The sequence below is a fragment of the Malania oleifera genome, chromosome 2, assembly GCF_029873635.1.
Source record: "Malania oleifera isolate guangnan ecotype guangnan chromosome 2, ASM2987363v1, whole genome shotgun sequence".
Classification (NCBI taxonomy): domain Eukaryota; kingdom Viridiplantae; phylum Streptophyta; class Magnoliopsida; order Santalales; family Ximeniaceae; genus Malania; species Malania oleifera.
Window position 1 is genome coordinate 119,822,849 of NC_080418.1, and position 19,472 is coordinate 119,842,320.

At 37.2% G+C, this 19,472-nt stretch overlaps 1 protein-coding gene across 2 annotated transcripts in view; it reads right to left on the bottom strand.

The window, feature by feature from the left end:
* The window catches only part of LOC131149338 (tubulin-folding cofactor D), an 88,752-nt gene that overhangs the window by 53,541 nt on the left and 15,739 nt on the right, over positions 1-19,472 (bottom strand). For both annotated transcript variants that reach the window (XM_058099708.1, XM_058099709.1), the window contains exon 3: positions 15,396-15,498. In XM_058099708.1, the coding sequence (XP_057955691.1) occupies positions 15,396-15,498 (103 nt within the window). The remainder of the gene's footprint in view (positions 1-15,395; positions 15,499-19,472) is intronic.

The following is a 19,472-nucleotide window of genomic DNA, read 5'->3' on the forward strand; positions in this document are numbered from 1 at the left end:
TTTTAGCGGAACTTGTTGAAAATTAACTATGCAATGAAATTTCCTCAGAATTCAAATGAGAGATTTAGGAGTGAAGTGAAATTTCTCTCTTAATTTATTTTATTTATTTTTATTGAAACAAAAGATTATTACAAGTGCTTTTGAAATTATACGAAAAAAAAAAACTTACAAATAACATTTTATTTAACCATTCATGTCTAAATTATCATTATTTGTATAACAAATTATATTTAAATGATTTTCATTTGTATTAACTGAATATGTTTATTGCACATTATATTACAAATACGTTTGATACATATACTATATTACAACTTTCCCACCTCATACACAACATATATATATATATATATATAAAACTTGTACTATATTCAACCTAAAACTTACATTATTACGTCTGTTAACCATTTCTAAAGTTTCACAAAGAATACCATGCTTTACCATTGATTTCTATTATTTTTTCAAATCGAAATCGAAATTTCTGTACTTTTGGAGCTTCAAAATTTGAGTCAAAATCAAAATTTAAGACCTTGGTTGCGATTTCTATTTAATGCTATGATACCCAAATCAATTAGGATTTTTTATTTAATGTGTTAGGATTCCCAAATCAATTGGGATCGAGTCCATTAAGGACTTGGATTAGGATATTGAACATTCCTAATAGGATTAGGATTCCCTGCCCTATATTTATGTAACCCTAGAAGGCTTTTCATTCAAACAATAATACAATTCATAGCCTTAAGCTACTTTGGAGGCAGCATAGTAGTCAAAAGCACAAGGCGCGCCAGGTGCAAAGAGTACTTGGAGCCAAGGCATGAGGCAAAGGAGCACGCCTCACCTTTGTGAGGTGAAGGAGCTTGCCTCACGAAGGTGAGGTGCACAATTATTAAAATTTTGTACAATGCCTTTTTGATGGGTAATTGATATATGAACACATCAATAGCCATATTAGAATTTAAAATGCCAAAATATTCAATACCAAAACATAAATGCATAGAAATTACGACTACGAAGTACCAAGTTCCAAGTGAAACATAGTTCAACATAAGCAATTAAGCATGCAAGAGTTCAAGCTTCAAATTACAAAAGAAATGAAATTGCCAAGCCCAAGGCCCAAAACAACAACATAGCTCAATATCAAAATAAAAGAGTACAATAAAAGATTTTAAAGTCAAATCTAAAAATCCTCCTCAATCATCACTCATCATCAACTAAGTCTGCCAAGATGTCACCATCTTCCTGCTCATCATCAGAATTTTCTTCTCCAACATCTTCTTCCTCTTCTGTCTCCTCTGCACTACCCACTTGGATCTTATCCTCATCTACAAGTTCCAACATTGTAGTCCAACCCCTAGCAGTGCTAGATGAAACTTTTCCTCTAGAATATGATGGCATATTTGCACTTATTCTTGATCTAGTGTGATGCAGGGAGTTATTTACTCCAGCAGCTCCGGCAACAAAACCCCAAGTCAAAATATCATCTTCAAACAAAAGTTCATCATCCTCATCGGAATCGCCATCCATCCTACCAATCAACTACTCATTACTATCATCAATTCCCTTTAGAAGTATGAGATCAATTGTGTCACGCTTGTTGCTTTGACGCCTCAAAGTTCAATTATATTTCACAAATACCAAATCTTTCAAGCGTTGCTAGGCTAGCCTATTTCTCCTTTTGCTATGAAGCTGCAAGAAGTTCGAAGAATTATAGTAAATAATGATTCTAAAAAGTAATAGACTAGTAGTTCATGTTCTTTAATCCACGATATCCTAATGACTTACATGTTGGAATATGCTCCAATTTCTTTCACAACCAATAACACTACACGTGAAGCTAAGGATTTTCACAACAAATTTTTGCAAGTTTGGAGCCGATGATCCAAATGATATCCACCAGTGCATTGTTATTAAATAAATTTCAAATGAATACCTACTAGCTAAGTAGAAAAAATAATTTTAGATAGAAAGGGGTAGTAAAAATGCCACTTTACTCGATGCTTATATCTTCCTTTGTCTCACTACCAAATCAATTCTGAAGAGGCCACTAGCACTAGTGTAATTTTCCAACTCATGTAAAACTTTATCTTTCAATTCAAGGATTGGCACCGACCTTTTAATGCATTTGTACAAACCCACCATGATTTCTTCATATTGTGAAATGTGGGGGTTCGAATAGTAAAAATTTCAAGTTCAAGTAGTGTGCAGCTGCATGCAAAGGTTGATGGAGTTAGCATCCCCACCTCATATCAATAATTTCACATGCCTCCTTGAATTTATCCTCTCTCTCACCAAAAACCTTAGTTATGGCTTCCTTCATTGCTTCACAAATATATTTCATTGCAAGCTTCTTTTCCCCATCAACCAAATGGAGTACATGGACAAGTGGGACAGCCAATTTAAAAGCATAGAAAATGGTACTACAAAAGGTAGGCATCAAAACAATACTAGTTGTTCTTTTTTCCGACTTCCTCCTTTGCCCGTTTAGTAGTATTCCAATCTTCAAAAGTAAAAATCTTCCTCAAGTTTTTATTTTGAAGGTGTGTCAAATGAAGAGTGACGAAGGTGCAAATCTTGTAATTGCAAGCCTTCATAACTTCTTTCCTCCAGTGAATTGCCTCATCAAGTTCACCACACCAACACGGTTATAAATATATCCATTCAAAAATATTACCCTTTTCCAATATTAAATCAAGGCAATGGGGCAGCACACAGTGTCCAATATAAATGTGGCCTCTTTGCTTCCAACAATCTCCCTATCCAAAGATAAAGGAGTGAAACCATTAAAATATTAAAATAAACAATATATATACATTATAGAATGTAGTTCTAGAAATAAGTTTTTTCCTGCTACAAGATAGTTTAAGGCATTATCAACTACTAGTTGAATCACATTTGAATCTCCAATTTCCTCCCCCATCTCATCAAGTAATTTATACATTCTACCTGCATTCTTGACAGGATTAGAAGCATCAATAGACTTGATGAACACTGATCCCCTTGGAGAGTTCACTAAGAAGTTTGATATGTTTGTATTAGCAACCGAATCCCTCCAACAATCAGACATAATCGAGCATTCATATTTTTCCATTCCTCCTCATGGACCTTCATCAACTCTTTCATTCGACTAACTTCCTTCTTTCTGAAAGGAACTCTCACTTCATGAAAGCTAAGCAGCTTTATTCCAAGACCATATTGCCCAATCGATTCAAGTGCCACTACAAAGCTGTCCAAGCGTACAGCATTAAATGGTATTCCAACATCATACATCCACCTAGCAAAATATGTCATTGCCTTTTGTCTTATTCTTTCTTGCATGCCTCATTTATTGATGTTTGCTTCATCTTCCCTTCCTTCCTTGCTTGAATAGCTTTCTTTGGGTCAAGAGTAAAAAACAAATTTGTAGGCCCCTTTTGTTTTGGTTTCTTTAAGGAGGTGGATTGTTATGAACTTCCACTACTAAGCACTCGCTATGAACTTCCACTTCCACTACTAAGCACTCTTTTGCCACGAGAGTGAACTTCATCCTCTTCATCTTCACCATAACAATCTATGTCAAAAAGTCGGGCAATAACTCATTTTCCTCCTTCTCTGTGTTTTTATTCAACATATACTCCCTAATCTCACAAACATGAGCAGGAGACTTCGAGCATTCTCTTACATTTCGAAATCCCCCAACAATATGTTGTTTTGCTCGAAATATTCCTCCCTTTGTGACTTTACCATAAAAATTGCAAGTCAAATTATTTCTATTTTTTTGAACATCCAAATGTGCATACTTCCATGCAGGATCTTTCTTTGCAGAGCCACAGTTTTCGGAATACATTTAAGATTTAAGCCCTATTATCCTAAATGAAAAAGCAGTGTACACTATATTTCTGAAATAAACTTAAATTGATAAAAAAAATTGAATTCTAAAAAAATGTATGGTTTGTATACTTTATTTCCAAACAAAACAGCAGCTAAATTCAGTAAAAAAAAATGTATATATTAATTATTAACTTGGATTAAACTACAATACTACAGTCGACATAATTAATTACATATTATATAATATTAACTTAATGGCTTAATGCAAGTTAATATATAACTTGCCAAGAGCAGGGCAGCCTGCCAACCACCAGCAGGCAGCAGCAAAATATTGAGCCATGAGGAACACGACGATCTGTCACTCTGGCAGTAAGCCTAACATGATTGAGAGCCGAGACTAAATCTCAATCACTAAAGACTTAGTTTCAAGTGATTGAGAAGAATACAACTTACTTGCTTGAAGCAATCTGACAACTCACAAATACTGGCAATGACGACTCACTGGTTTGAAGCCTCTCGCTTGTTCAAAGGCTCTGGCAAAGGCTCTCTTACTGGCGGAAGGCTCGAAGACTCGAAAATGAAGGTCACGCTGGTTTGAAGGCTTGAACCTCGAAGATGAAGGGCTCTTGCAAAGGCTCTCTTGCTGACAAAGACTTGAAAAGGAAGGTGTGTCGAGCTGGTTCAAAGACTTGAAGACGAAGCCTGGACCTGCTAGTTCAAGTCAAAGCCTCTGGCTAGGGCTAAGGCCGGTTCAAATGCTCTAGCTTTGGCTCGATATTCTGTCCGTCCGTTAAAGCCTTGCATTTTACTTCTTAAAAGGTGAAATATAAATAAATATATAAAGTTAAAGGGTCAGATATCTCATGGCGCAACGCACTGCACCTTGAGCCGCGCTGCACTTCATTGCGGCTTGTTGCGCCCCTTGAAGGTCCCCTCACCTCAACCCCAGTGAGGTGCTAGCCTCGTTGCCCCTCTACGCCTTGTACCTAGGCGCGCCTTTTGACTACTATGGGAGGCAGATCCCCTCAAGGTGATCAATCCTATTTTCTATTTATATGTTCCATATTTTTCAATTTCCATAATTTTTCTAGATAAAGCCCTAGGGTCTTATCAAAATATAATATTTTACACAAATCTCATCCAATAAAAGGTCATTATCACAAGCAAACACAATATCATACTCACTATCCTCTTCGGAAATATCCCCCCATTTTTATTTACCTTTTGAAGCTGACTTCCTCCTTTATTTGTGTTCCTCAGCATAAAACTTTGTAGCTTCATCTATTTTAAAATTTTTCCTTCCCACATATTTGATTTCATACTATTGTCAACAAGCAAATTTTCCTTACAAAGAAAGCCCAAAAAAATATTCTCATTTTGTATCTTCGAAGAAGAGATGCCAAAATATCTTCTAAGTGTAAGAGCGGCGCCTCTCTTGTTTACATCAAAGTCAAGACCTCAAACTATTCTAAGCATTGAAGGTTATTTTAGTCTTTTAGTATTATTATTAAGTGTGTTAGTATGTTAATTAGTGAGAGTTAGTATTATGGTCATTAAAATGTATTTTACTTGTATAAATAGAGAGAGAGACCTATCTTCAAGTTAGGTCATTCATTAATCAAAATCTCAACATGGTATTACAGCATGATTCAACCCAAACCCAATCACACTCAATCATCGCAGGAAAACACCCTTCCATCACTGCCCTTCTCACAATCACCTCAACCCTTGATTATTTCACAAAACCAACCATATATCCAAAAACAGAACCCTCTAAACCTAACCCTACAAAATCCCATCACGAGAAAGCCCCCCACATGCCGCCACGTGCTAGCCGATTGCCGACAGTCTTGACCACACACACCGGTGCGTGAGAGAGATTCTATCCACCTTTTTCTGAGTTTTTCCTCCACCATGCTTTGATTCCTTCTTTAGACATTATATCAAGTTGTTGGGCATGTGTTTGCGCTCAAAGATCCAGCCTTTTTCAACCATGCACTTGTGGTAACCCATTAGTTGTTGTTCAGTGTTTGTAAAGGGTTTTTGTGAGTATCTTACTTTATCAAATGCATGTACCTAAAGTGTTTTGGAGTGATGTTGCACTTACTACTTGCTATCTTATCAATAGGATGCTATCCTCTGTTCTTAGCGGTACAATTTCCTACTCCATACTCTTTCCTATTCACTTCTATTCTCTCTACCTCCTCGTATATTCGGACGTGTGTCCTTTGTTCATCAACTAACTCCTAGGGTTGGATCCTCGTGCTATAAAATGTTTCTTTTTGGGCTACATATATACTTAAAAGGGATATGTTGTTATAATCCTACGCTATATTGCTTCTTCATTTCTGCAAATGTTACCTTCTTTGAGTCTACACATTACTAAACTCAATTCCTAAATGCTTATGATCTCAATGAGTCTTTTCCTCTACCTAATCTTCCATATTATAGTTTGTTGCCCTTACCCAATCAACCACTTGTGTCCCCATGTAGTTTGTGTCCTTCTCATCGCATTGATCGTCCTAATTTGTGTATTCATGACAATGGCTCCAAGGAAGAGAGTCACCTCCAAATTTACTACCATGCCTTTGGTTTCCTCATTTGATGAAAATATTTCCCACAATGTTGATCCCACAATTGTTATCCAAAAAGGTAAACGCAGATGCATGCAACATCCCATTTCCAACTATGTTTGCTTTGACTTCTTATCACCCTCCTATTATTGTTTTGTTAGTATATCATCTGCTGCCCTTCCCAAATCTATTTCAAAAGCCTTAGCCCACTCTGGGTGGAGGAATGCCATGGTTGAAGAGATGAATGCTTTACAAGACAATGATACTTGGGACTTGGTATCTCTTCCTCCTGACAAGTCTATGGCTGGTTGTCACTGGGTATATAGTGTGAAAGTCAACCCTAATGTTTTATGTGGCTTGTATGAAGGCACATCTTGATCTTGTTGCTAAGGAGTACAAGGGGTTATATTCAAATGTATGGCTTGGATTATTTTGATGCTTTTTCTCCAGTTTCCAAACTTACACCAGTATGTTTATTCATGTTTTTGACTACCACTTGTTACTAGCCTCTGCATCAGTTAGATGTGAAGAATGCCTTCTTGCATGCTGATCTTGAGGAGGAGGTTTATTTGGAGCAACCACCTTGGTTTGTTGCTCAAAGGGAGTTAAGCTTAGTGTTTTGGCTCGATAAAGCCACTGGCAAAGGCAAACGCTGGCTCAATGATCTCCTCTCAGTGCCATCATCTCTGGCCTTTGAGTTCTCAAGGATGGCTCCTCCTTCCTCTAACCATCTCCTAGCAAAGTCTATCCCTTCCACCGCAGTCATCCTTCCACCCTTTTTTGTCCCTATTGCCTTAAGCCCTAGCACTTTGTGATTGTCCTCCTCTATCATCGTCAACCTTCTACAATTGCCCTCCTCTGTCACCAAAAGCATATCGAAACCTAGAAGCGATCAAAAAGGACTTTGTGACAGTCATAATGCATCCTGAATTTCTTTAAGGTCACGACAATCATGTTTCATGAATGTTAGAAAGCCAATGCCTTCAAGCTCCATTTTCGTCGATCAAGGGTTGCCTTCTCCAACCCTGATTTGTTTTCTTTACTCAACCCTATCCAGAGATATTTGGCAAGTTCTCCTCAGCTGTTAGATTCAAACAAGAGAAGTGAATCTTCAGCGACTTCAGCAATCCCTTCTTATCGATTCTCACTTGACTGAGACTATTGTGAACTAGAATTGTCGAGGTCAATTCACTACCTATGTCAACTTTGGTTGCTTCCTAGCAGAGTTGCCTTCTTTGAGATTGGTCCTCCTTTCAACAGTGTTTGCTTGGATTTCTTTAGCATCAAAGATAGTCCTGCAAACCCACCAAATTTCTTGCTAATCATTAGCATGGCTTTGTAAGCATCCTACATTCACTTTCGGAGGCTCCCGAAATTCTTGCCTAGGGCTGGTTGGATGTTTTTGGGTTATTATCTGTACATGTTGCTTGGGTAATTGGCTGGGTGTTCATGCTCTCTCACCTAGTGGAATAGTGTATGTATTTCTGGTTGCCTAATTGCACGTGGGTATAGGGGAAGGGAAGGAGATAGTTAGACATGCTACTTTAAGAGAAAAATTTTCAATGTTAACCGTCTAGACAATTCAATATACAGGTTGTCTGAATTTACAGGGAGATTCTTCACTTATATCTAACTAAAAAAGGAGGAGTTCTCATGGATCTTGAGATCCTTGGGGGTGATCTGCTTGGGTCCATTAGAAGCAGCGAAGGACGAGTTGAGGATGCTCTTTTCCGTAAATAAGGAGTCAGGATTCATATAGAATTGGGGAGCAATGAGAGGGGTAGGTTTATTTGTATTAAGAAGCGGCATCCTGGAGGTCAAAGATAGGCACTCTATATCCCAAAAGGAAATCAAAGTGAGGAATGGCAAAAATTTTTAGAAGCCTCAATGAAGTTGTCTATTGACTTTGAGGGAAATTGGGTAGTTCTTCGGGAGCAGATTTCAAAGAAATAGAATGTGTGTCAGAGACTCTTGGATAACAAATCATTCTCCAAAGTGGTAAAAGAGGATCCGATAAAGGGGAGAAAATTAGGCAATTCGGGAGTAATTTCTTCCCTAATGATGGTAGAGGGGACTGAAACATAGGCTTCTTAATAATGGGTCAAGAAGGGTTGTTTGTAGAGGGGTTAAGAAAGGTAAAAATAATGTGGTATCAGAACCTAGCGATCAAATGAATAAGCAAGGTGGATTGAGGGAGAGTTAGAAAGGGAGGACGGGCAAAGTTCTCTACGAAATTTGAGGGGATGGAAGGGAATATGAGGACTGCACCACTAAATATCGAGCCACAACTATCTTTCGATTTAGTCAGTGGGACATTAGAAAGGGAGCCAAAGGTTCCTTAGAGTAGGGGGTAGAGGAGGTATCCAATATGGAAGATGACTTAAGCAGCTTTTGTAAATTTGAGAAGGAATTGATGTTGGATCAATTGAGAGCTAATTTAGAATCATATGAAAAGGAAGCCTTGGCTCAATTAATAGAGGAAAGTTTTGAAAGGAGAGGTAGTGGGAGTTTTAGGGCAGGATGATGAGCTTACACAAAGTACACAACTGTATGGGGAAGAATTTATTCAATTGTTCGTCTGTGTATAGTCCGTCTAGACCAACCCTTAGAAGCTCTTCTTGGGATGAGCTTGGTCATGTGTACGACGTTTGTGCCCCTAATTGAATTGTGGGAGGTGATTTTAATGCGGTAAGGTTTCCCCAAGAGAAGAAAGGAGATGATAGAGTTATTACTACTATGTTGAGCTTTGATTCTTTTATTAGGGAGTGTGGTTTAAGAGACCTTCCTCGTGGTAATGCTAATTATACATGGTCCGTTGGTGGGGCTAGACGGTGGCAGGTGCGCTTGATAGATTCCTTTTCTGTACGGAGTGGAAAACGAGTTCCCTAATCTCTCTCAATATATTTTACCCAGACCCACTTCTGACCACTTTCCCATCTTGTTGAATTTGTTGGAATCTAGAAAGGTTGCTTAGGGACCTAGCCCTTTTAGGTTTGAAAATATGTGGTTGGATCACAATTCCTTTCAGCCTTTGGTTAGGAATTCTTGGAATGAGAATGTGGAGAGAGGCTGGGAAGGTTTTAGATTTATGAAGAAACTTAAAAGGTTAAATAAAGATTGGAATAGAGAGGTATTTGGAGACTTAAGGTTTAGAAAGGTGGATATCTTAGTAGAGTTGGTTGAGTTGGATAGGAAGGAGGGAAGTAATACTCTATCGAGGGAGGAAGAGATGAAAATAGTATTTTGAAGAATGAATTAGAAGGGGTGATTTTCAAGGAAATGAGAAGTTGGGAGCAGAAGACAAAGTTTAAATGGATCAAAGATGGTGATTGTAATTCTAGATTTTTTTCATAGGATAGTGACAGAAAAAATGAGGAAGAATTTGATCAGGGAGTTGGAAGAGGAGAGGGAGTTATTATAACAGATCAAAGTTAAATTGCTGCTAACTTCACTAAGTTCTATTCTCATTTGTATTGTGATGAGGATTTTACCTATGATTAAAGGATTAGAGTGGGACCCTTTATCTGGCGAGGAGGGGGGTTGGTTGGAAAGACCTTTCGAGAAAGAGGAAGTGAGAGCCACGATTTTTGGATGGAAAGGGGTAAGCTCCAGGACCGAATGGTTTAATATGTCTTTCTTTCAAGATTGTTGAAAGGTGGTTAAGGATAATTTGCTTAAGGTCTTTAATGAATTTTACCCGAATGGGATTTTAAGCAAGAGTATCAATTCCACTTTCATAACTCCCATGCCGAAGAAGAAGAAATCTATTAAGATTTAGAACTATAGATCTATTAGCTTAGTTTCTAGTGTTAGTAAAATCATCACTGAAGTGTAAGCCAATAGGCTGAGTAAAGTGCTTGATAGGACTATTTCTAAGGCTCAGAGCGCTTTTGTTTGGGGGGGGGGGGGGGGGGTGAGGCAAATTGTGGATGCCATTTTGGTTGCCAATGGGGTTGTGGAGGATATTCTAGATGGAAGAAGAAGGGTATCATCTTTAAATTGGATTTTGAGAATGCTTATCATAAAGTGAACTGGGAGTTCCCTAGACAAGATTTTTGTGAGGAAGGGTTTTGGAGAGAAATGGCGACGTTGGATTAGAGGTTGTTTGTTTAATGTGAGCTACTCAATATTAGTAAATGGTGAATCTAAATCTTGGTTTACAGCTATGAGAGGGATTAGGCAAGGAGGCCCTCTTTCCCCGTTTTTTGTTTGTTTAGTGGTTGATTCTTTGAGCAGTATGGTGGATAGGGTAGTGGATAGAGGTTAATTGAAAGGCTTGGAAGTGGGGAGAGAGAGGGTCAAGGATTTGCACCTTCAGTTTGCTGATGATACTATCTTTTTTCTAGAGGATCATAAACCAAACCATCCTTTTAAGAATATTGTGGGTCTCCTTCACATGTTTGAGAAGGCTTCTAGGCTTAAGATTAATATGGATAAAAGCGGTTTCATGGCTATCAACTGTTGAGAATGTTAGGGAGCTTTCTGTGGAGTGGGGTGTAGTGTTATGGGTGGGTCACTGTCCTATCTTGGGGTTCCTTTGGGGGGTAATCCTAGATCTGCTAGTTTTTGGGATCCTGTCGTGGAAAGGGTTTCAAAGAGATTGGATGGGTGGAAAGGTGCTATTTTTCCTCTTGGTGGTAGAGTTACTTTTATCCAGGCTTGTCTTTCTAGTGTCCCTTTATATTTTCTCTCAATTGTTAAGATTTCAATAAGGGTTGCTAATAAGATTGAGAAGATTATGAGGGATTTTTTTGTGGTTGGGGGTAGGGGATAGTAGGGATCATCTGGTTAGTTAGGGAGTGGTGGATAGGTCTAAACAAGAGGGTGGTTTGGGTATTGGAATCTAGTGTCTAGAAACACAGCACTTTTGGCTAAATGGCTTTGACAGTTTCCACTAGAGAATTCCTCTCTGTGGCATTTTGTTGTTCAAAGTACGTATGGATTAGATGAGAATGGGCGGGATACTAATTTGAGACATAGATGTTCTTCGGAGAGTCCGTGGAAAGCTATCTCTCAGAGTTACTTCCTCTTTATTCCCATATTAAATTACTGGTGGGTAGGGGTAGTAATGCCCGGTTCTAGAAACATCCTTGGTTGGGGAATGGTTGTTTTGTCCACCTCTTTTCCACGCCTTTTTCGCCTAAGCCTAGGGCAGGATGAGTCCATTTCTTCTTTTGGTGTTGATTCGGGTGGTCCTTTGCCTTCTTGGGATTTCCACTTCCAAAGATAGTTAGATGATAAGGAGATGGGAGAGTTATCTTCTTTGCTAGTCTTGTTGAATAATTGTTATTTTTCTTTAGAGGATAGGCATTTTTGGTCTCAAGATCCTTCTGGTTTTATTCATGTAAATATTTTTGTGATTTTTTTAATAGGTCAAATTTTTAATTATTGCTCTATAGTTCCGTTTGGAAGGCCAAAGTCCCTTTTAAAATAAGGCGTTTATCTAGTTGGTTGCACTTGATAGAATTAATACCAATAACTTGTTGCATGTTAGGAGACCTTTTAAGGCTATATCTCCAAACATATGCGTTCTCTGCTTTAATGGTTCAGAATCATCATTGCATCTGCTCATTTATCATGACTATGCTTGGAGTGCTAGGAATAAGCTCTTTGGTATTTTAGGCGAATGTTGGGTGAGTTCTAGGACAGTGGAGGGTTTTTTAGCAATGACTTTTGCTGGATTTGGTAGGAAAAAGGAAAGGGCAGGGCTTTGGAAATGTGCTTTTTTCACAGTTTTTGGGGGATTGTGGGTGGAGCATAACATGCACATTTTTCTACAGAAGAAGTCAGCTCAGGTGCTAGTTTGGGAAAAGATACATTATTTGGCTTCTCTTTGTTGTGTGGAACAAGGGATTTTTAAGGGGAGGGGGGTGAGCTTTTCTGATATTCAGCGCGATTGGCGTTATGTGCTAGAGTGCTGGTTCTTGATGGTTTTTCCTCTTTTGTTCTTTAGTTTGTAGGTTTTCCTTTATGTTTTTTTTCTAGATTTTCCACACTTTGTTAACTAGATATCTTATTCTCCTAGATGTATATTCTTTTTCTATTAATGAATTCTTCTTTTATTTTCAAAAAAAAAAAAAAAAAGCTTAGTATGTTGGCTCAATAAGGCGCTATTATGGTTTAAAATTGTCTCCTAGAGCATGGTTGGTCGATTTACTGTTGTAGTACTTGAGTTTGGTCTTAGATGGTGTGCAGTGGTTTACTCTGTGTTTTATCGTCATACTTCATCGGATAGGATCCTTCTTACTGTGTATGCGGAAGATATTCTCATTACAAGTGATGATGATAAAGGTATTTAGCATCTTAAACATTTTCTACCAACTAAGTTCCAAACCAAAGATTTGTTACCATTAAAATACTTCTTGGGTATAGAAGTATCTAGATCTCATATGGGAACTGTTTTGTCACAAAGTATGTTCTTGATCTATTGGATGAGACTGGACTATTGGAATCCAAACAAATAGATACAGCCATGGATCCTAATGCAAGTTTTGTCGAATATGTGTAATTTGTTGCCTAATCCTAGACTATACCAGACTCATTGGAAAGTTGAATTATCTCATAGTCACTCGGTCAGACATGTCTTTTGCAACAAGAGTTATGAGTCAATTTTTGGATTCTCCGGGGACAAGTCACTGAGTCACAGTAATTTGCATCTTGAGATGCCTTAAAGGTGCACCTAGGAGAGGTCTTTTATATTGAGATTAGGGTCACGCTCATATTTAGGGATATACAGATGCATATTGGGTCGGGTCCCTTTTCGACCAAAGATTGACAACCAAGAGTTGTATCTTGGTTGGTGGTAATTTGGTTTCTTGGAAGAGTAAGAAACAAATTGTGGTGGCTAGATCAAGTGTTGAATCAGAGTATAGAGAGTAAAATGGAACATGAAAACGTGACTAATTTGGTCCTAGTTACTCTTCGGGCCGAAGTGGACAAAGGGAGGAGATCAAACGAGGAAAGGGATCCCATACTTGTTTGCTTGAAGAACATGTTGGAAGAATTGGGTTTTCCACATTTTCGGTTACGGAGTTAAGGTGTGATAATCAAGTTGCTCTTCATATTGCCTCTAACCCGATCTTTCATGAGCGAACGAACCACATTGAAGTTGATTGTCATTTTGATCAAGAGAAACTTGTGCAGAAGCTCATTACTACCACTTATGTGTAGTCCGATACGCAGCTTGCTTATTTGTTTACCAAAGCTTTGGGGATTGCTCGTGTTAAATTTATTTGTAAACGCTAGGAGCATATGATAGTTATGCTCCAGCTTGAGGAGTGTTAAAGGTTATTTTAGTCTTTTAGTATTATTATTAAGTGTGTCAGTAAAGGCATTATGGTCATTGTATTTGATTTGTATTAAAAATAGAGGGAGAGACCTATCTTCAAGTTAGGTCATTCATTTGATCAAAATCTCTACACTAAGTTATCAGTTATGACCAAAATTTTGCCACATTCAAAAAAAATAGAACTAAAAGATCTGTCCAAGAACAAAGAGTTTTGACTCATCTCTAGTCCAAAGCTTGAGATAATAAATGAATCAAATGCTCTTTGGTTCCTCTCTCTCCATATATTTGCGAAAAAATCACACATGGCTGCAAGGTCTTAAATTTCGATTTCGACTCAAATTTCGAAGCTCCAAAAGTATGGAAATTTCGACGGAAATTTCGATTTCGATGTCAATTTGGTTTTCGATTTGAAAAAATAACGGAAACTAGTAGTAAAGCATGGAGTTCTTTGTGAAAATTTAGAAATGGTTAACAAACATAATAATATAAGTTTTAAGACTAATATATTACAAATTAAATACATCTATGTTTTGTATGAGGTGGAAAAGTTGTAAAATAGTATGTGTATCAAACATGTTTGTAAGCTAATGTACATTAAACATATTCAATTAATGTAAATGAAATTCATAAATCATTTTAAATATTATTTATTATACAAATATTGATAATTTAGACATGAATGGTTAAATAAAATATTACTATAAGTTTATTTTTTCATATAATTTCAAAAGCACTTGTGATAACCTTTTGTTTCAATAAAATAAGTTAAAAGAGAAATTTCACTTCACTTTTGAATCTCTTGTTTGAAGTTTGACGAAATTTCATTGCATAGTTAAAATTTCGACAAATTTCGCTAAAATTTTGAGGTTTTGATAAATTTCGGATGATTCGTTGAGATTTCAATGGAAATTATGCAAGACGGAAATCGACTGCCATTTCGATTTCGAGGGCGATGGAATTGGAAATTTCGACAGAAATTTTGAGAATTTCGTGGAAATTTAAGACCATGCACATGGGATGAAACGTCAAGCCTTATTCTTCTCTTCCTACTAAAAAGAACTTGCCAAACTATCAGTTGCTCTTGTGCCAACTTAGAGCAAACCTACCTGCCACATTGCAGCTCTAAGAATGTGACAAGCCATGTCTCTATTTGGTTAAATCTACTGTGACACAAGGCCTAATAGTAATGAACTACCAGCTAGTCTTTTGAATTCATAAATTATAAATTTGCATGGTAAGTAGCTTTGCTTTTGTTATGAAAAGTCCCAAATTTTGGTTTCTTAATGTTTCTAAACTAATATATGTAATTTCATGAAGAAAAGTAGTTAAATGAAAAGACGAAAAAGGCATATATACCAAGAAAAAACTAAGATGGTCTAATATAATTCCAAACGAGATATCTGCATTGGCCTTTACCCTCAATACATACATAAACTTCTCCTAAGATCTAGACTTATTTTTTCATAACAGCACTCGCTTTACATGCTTTACAGTTAACAATGTATGAATACAAGTTCATCCCGTTCTCAAGCCTTTCTAGTTGAAGTACATTTTAATGGTGACAGCATGCCTCCAAGCTATTCAGCAAGCACTATTTCCTTCCCTAATCCATATTCTGACAATTTACTACTTATTCCCATTCCTTCACTCTATGCACAAATAATGAAAACCCACTACAGATAATCACTGTTTTTAATAGCATGGAATAGGAAGAACTAAAATTAAACCTTGAAAATGGCAGCCAGTGCTTCCACAACACCCAGTAATCGGAAGTGATCCATGAAATCATATGTGACACAAGATAGGACCTCGTGTACCCATTCAATGAAGCTGAAAGAAATAAAACAGGAAAAATAAGATTAAGCAGCACAACAGATAAAGTAACTATAAGTTTCAGCACACATCCTGCACACACACATATTTTTCACCAACATAAATAAAACAAAAATGTGTAGAGGATAATTGCCAAGAAGCAGACTATGAATATGGCAATATTTTCTCCCGCGGAATGAGTAGAAAAAGTTATCCAGCAAATGGGGAGACATGAATTTACAAGCAACATGGTGGTATTTCTTGCCTCGCACATCTGCCAGCTCATCAAACAATTACTTGCACTTCAGTGTCTAATCTAACAAGAATTATGGCCACAATCTAGGATGGCATAGTAATAGCACTATATGAATACTTTGCAAAGCAACTCAGTCATTTCTCTTTGAAAATAAGTTAAGATTTAAGCCGCTTCACTAACAGAGTGAGATATATAACGCAGAATGATATCATGACTTTACTTCTTAGAAGAGGAAAAAACCAACCAACAGCATTGTTGGTCTCTCTGCATATTCTTGGACAAGATCCAGTCCAACATAAGCACTCAACAAGAGCTCTAGTTATCATGTACAAATGCATATCAGTCATTAAAATTGTAACATGTGACAAATTTACAATACTTAAGAAACTGGTGCTTTCTGCTCACATGCATTGCAACATGTACAATACATGTTGACAAAGAAAAGTGTCCCTAAACTCTTGAGAAAAATGAACATTTATTTGGGGAAAAAAAAACAAAGACACTATTCTACTGTTAAAAGGTGTTTTAAGGTTCAAAGAGAGCATCTAGAGACCATCTTCTACATTGTACACAAAATCCAAAATACTGAAAATACAAAAGAATACAATTTATTTATGTTCACCTTTTGACAGCTTAACTAGAATACTTTTTCAATATTTGAAGGCACATGGAGAGTACTCAAGTGAAAGAGTTTACCTAGAAATTATAAGTAGGAAATTGAACCTAGAAACGACAAAGTAGCATACAATGAGATACCCCATAATCTGCACTAACACAAGCACATATATAAATCATTTAATGATATTTTCTGTCCTTTTTTTCTTTTTTTGATTTAAAAAAACAATATTTAATTAATAGATAAAGAATTTGCAAGAGGGAGAATGAGATATCTCCCAAGTAATGAATTTTTTCCCAAACCAGCATCCAATTTAATTTTTTCCCACAAAATATCTGAGTATTATGCTCCATCCATACTCCCCATCAAACCACAAAAGACCACACTTCCATAAAATTGCCCTATCCTTCCTCCTACCAAAGCCTACAAAGATATATCTAACAAGTCTTCAACTGGAGGGCATACCCAGTTCTCTCCCATAATACCAAAAAGCATATTCCAAATCCTCCAAGCAAATTCATATTACAAAAGAAGATGATAAGCTGTCTCAAAGTTCTTGTAACAGAGAACACATACATTGGGAGAGAGAGCCTTCAAAGGTCTACTAATTTGCAGCATGTCATTAGTATTTATCTTATTCAGTACAAGCAACCAAGTGAAAGCCTTTATTTTAGAAGGAACCTTAGCCTTCCGAATAGTAGAATAGAGCAGGAAAGAAGAGTTCGAACAAATCAAAAATTCAAAAAATGATTTGCAAGAATACACACCTGACTGGTCCAAGGACCAAGAACGAACATCTCTCCTCAAAGAAAGGTTGCTTCCATTCAATAAAGATAACAAAAATGACAATTCCACCATCTCCCTATTGTTAAGAGGTCTTCTAAAGTGGAGATTCCAGAAAACCAAAGGACTGTTCGAATCAGCAACAAAGAAAGATATGGCTTTATTTTGCTTGGAACTTAGATGAAAGAGATGAGGGAAAGAAGTAGAACATGGTGCATTTCCCAGCCAAGTGTCTTTCCAAAAGCAAATATGAGAACCCCTCCCCACCTCAAGTTTAGTGTGAGGGGTGAAAGAAGGATATATCTGAGAAATGGACCTCCACAGGCACCCCAGAGAACATCTTAACATTAGTATGGTGGTTTTCGCCCATCCCAAACTTACTTCTTATTACCTTATGCCAAAGGGAAGATTCTTCTAGAGGGGAGCACCATACTCATTTAGCTAAAAAGAGTGGTGTTTTCAGACACCAGCTTACCAAGACTCACCCCACCCCTCCTTTTTACACCTACAAACCTCATTCCAACTCACTAGATGGTCCCTATGACTTCACAAAAAGTCTTTCATAACCTCTCAGCTTGCTAGCAATCCCCATCGAATCTTACACACAAACAGGAAGTATTAACAGGATGCTAGCAAGTCAAGCCTGGATCAAAGTTATTCTACCCCCAAAAGAGAAGAGAGCTCCCTTCCAACCATCTAATCTCCTCACCCGTTGTTTCTTTTTTTGGTAACAGAAAATTTATTAACAGAATAACAAAGTACAAAGAGAGGAGAACAAGATGTCCTCCAAAGAAACAAGGAAAATATTTAAGTAGTTACAAAAGAGCTGCCCTCCGATCCCTTTGCAGGTCGAGCAGCTACATCCCCCACAAAAATTCAAAAAAATAAGCCCAAGAAAAGGCAAGAGACATAACTCTATCCCATAATCATGGCCTCAAATTTCCTCAAATTTCCATGAAATTGTTGAAATTTCTGCTTTCCATCACCCTAGAAATCAAAATGGCAGCCAATTTCCATTTTACAAAAGTTCCATCAAAATTTTCACAAATCATCCAAAATTTATCTAAATCCTGAAATTTCAGTGTTGAAATTTTACATATAAAATTTTTTTAATAACAAAATAATAACTTCATCAATAGAATAGGAATGTATAAAAAGGAGAATAAGACATCTACCTAGCAAACTCTGGGACAGACCATATAGAAAATACAAAAAACAAAAGAAGAAAGAAAAAGAAAACAAACAAAAACTCCCAGCTCACGATATCAAGCCAACAAGTAATGCCAATCAAGTTGAATATCCAAAAAGCTCACTCCTTTAAAATTCTCATAGCCAACACACCAAAGTGACGCCATGTAATGAATCTTCTCCCAAACCAGCAAAAAGAATCCCATGTTTTACCACTAATTTCCTTCATTTTTAAAATTGAAATCAAAATATCAGGTGAAGTCTCCATACTTTTAAAGCCTCGAAATTTTGGTCGAAATTGAAATTTAAGACCTTGCCCATTACAAACTAGAAGTTGTGCTGTCCTTGAAAATGCCAAAATTCCTCTTGATCTAAAGGGTCCACAAAGTAGCAAAAACCATGCATCTCCACAAACCACTGCCCCTTCTGGATTTTCCAAAACCCCAAAAGCTCATTTGCAGAAAATCCCCCATGACCTGCAGAGCCACCCAAGCTTCACAAAACACAAGAAGAAAGATAGTCAGCCACAAGAGAATGATGGAAGAGGTATGCATTTATTTCATTGGACTCACAAACATGGAGCACGTATCAGGACTTAGGGCGTAATAGGGGTCTTCTATGCTGTAGTAGATCATCATGCCTACTAAGTGTATTGAGAGCATGGACTTAAATTTCCACAAAAATGTTGAATTCAAAATGGCCATCTTACAAAATTTCAACAAATCATCCAAAATTTATTGAAATCTCAAAATTCTAGTGAAACTTGTTAAAATTTTAACTATAGAATGAAATTTATTTGGAACTCAAATGTGATATATAAACGGAAAGTGAAATTTCTCTCTTAATCATATTCTTTTGTTGAAACCAAAGATTATTACAAGGATCCCCCCCCCCCCACCCCAAGGCATGCAGCAGCATCCTACTCAAGACAACAACAACAACAAAAGTCACCAAAATGGTGACAAGGGATCCCCTTGCCTAACCCCCCCCCCCCCCTTTAGAAGCCCTAAACCAATCTCCAGGCTATCCATTAACGATAGTAGTTAAATGAGTCAAACTCAAGCAGCCTTTGATCTACTTTCTCCACACATTCCCAAAGCCTTTCCTAAAACCCAGCTCACCGTATCATAAGCATTCTCAAGTCCAACT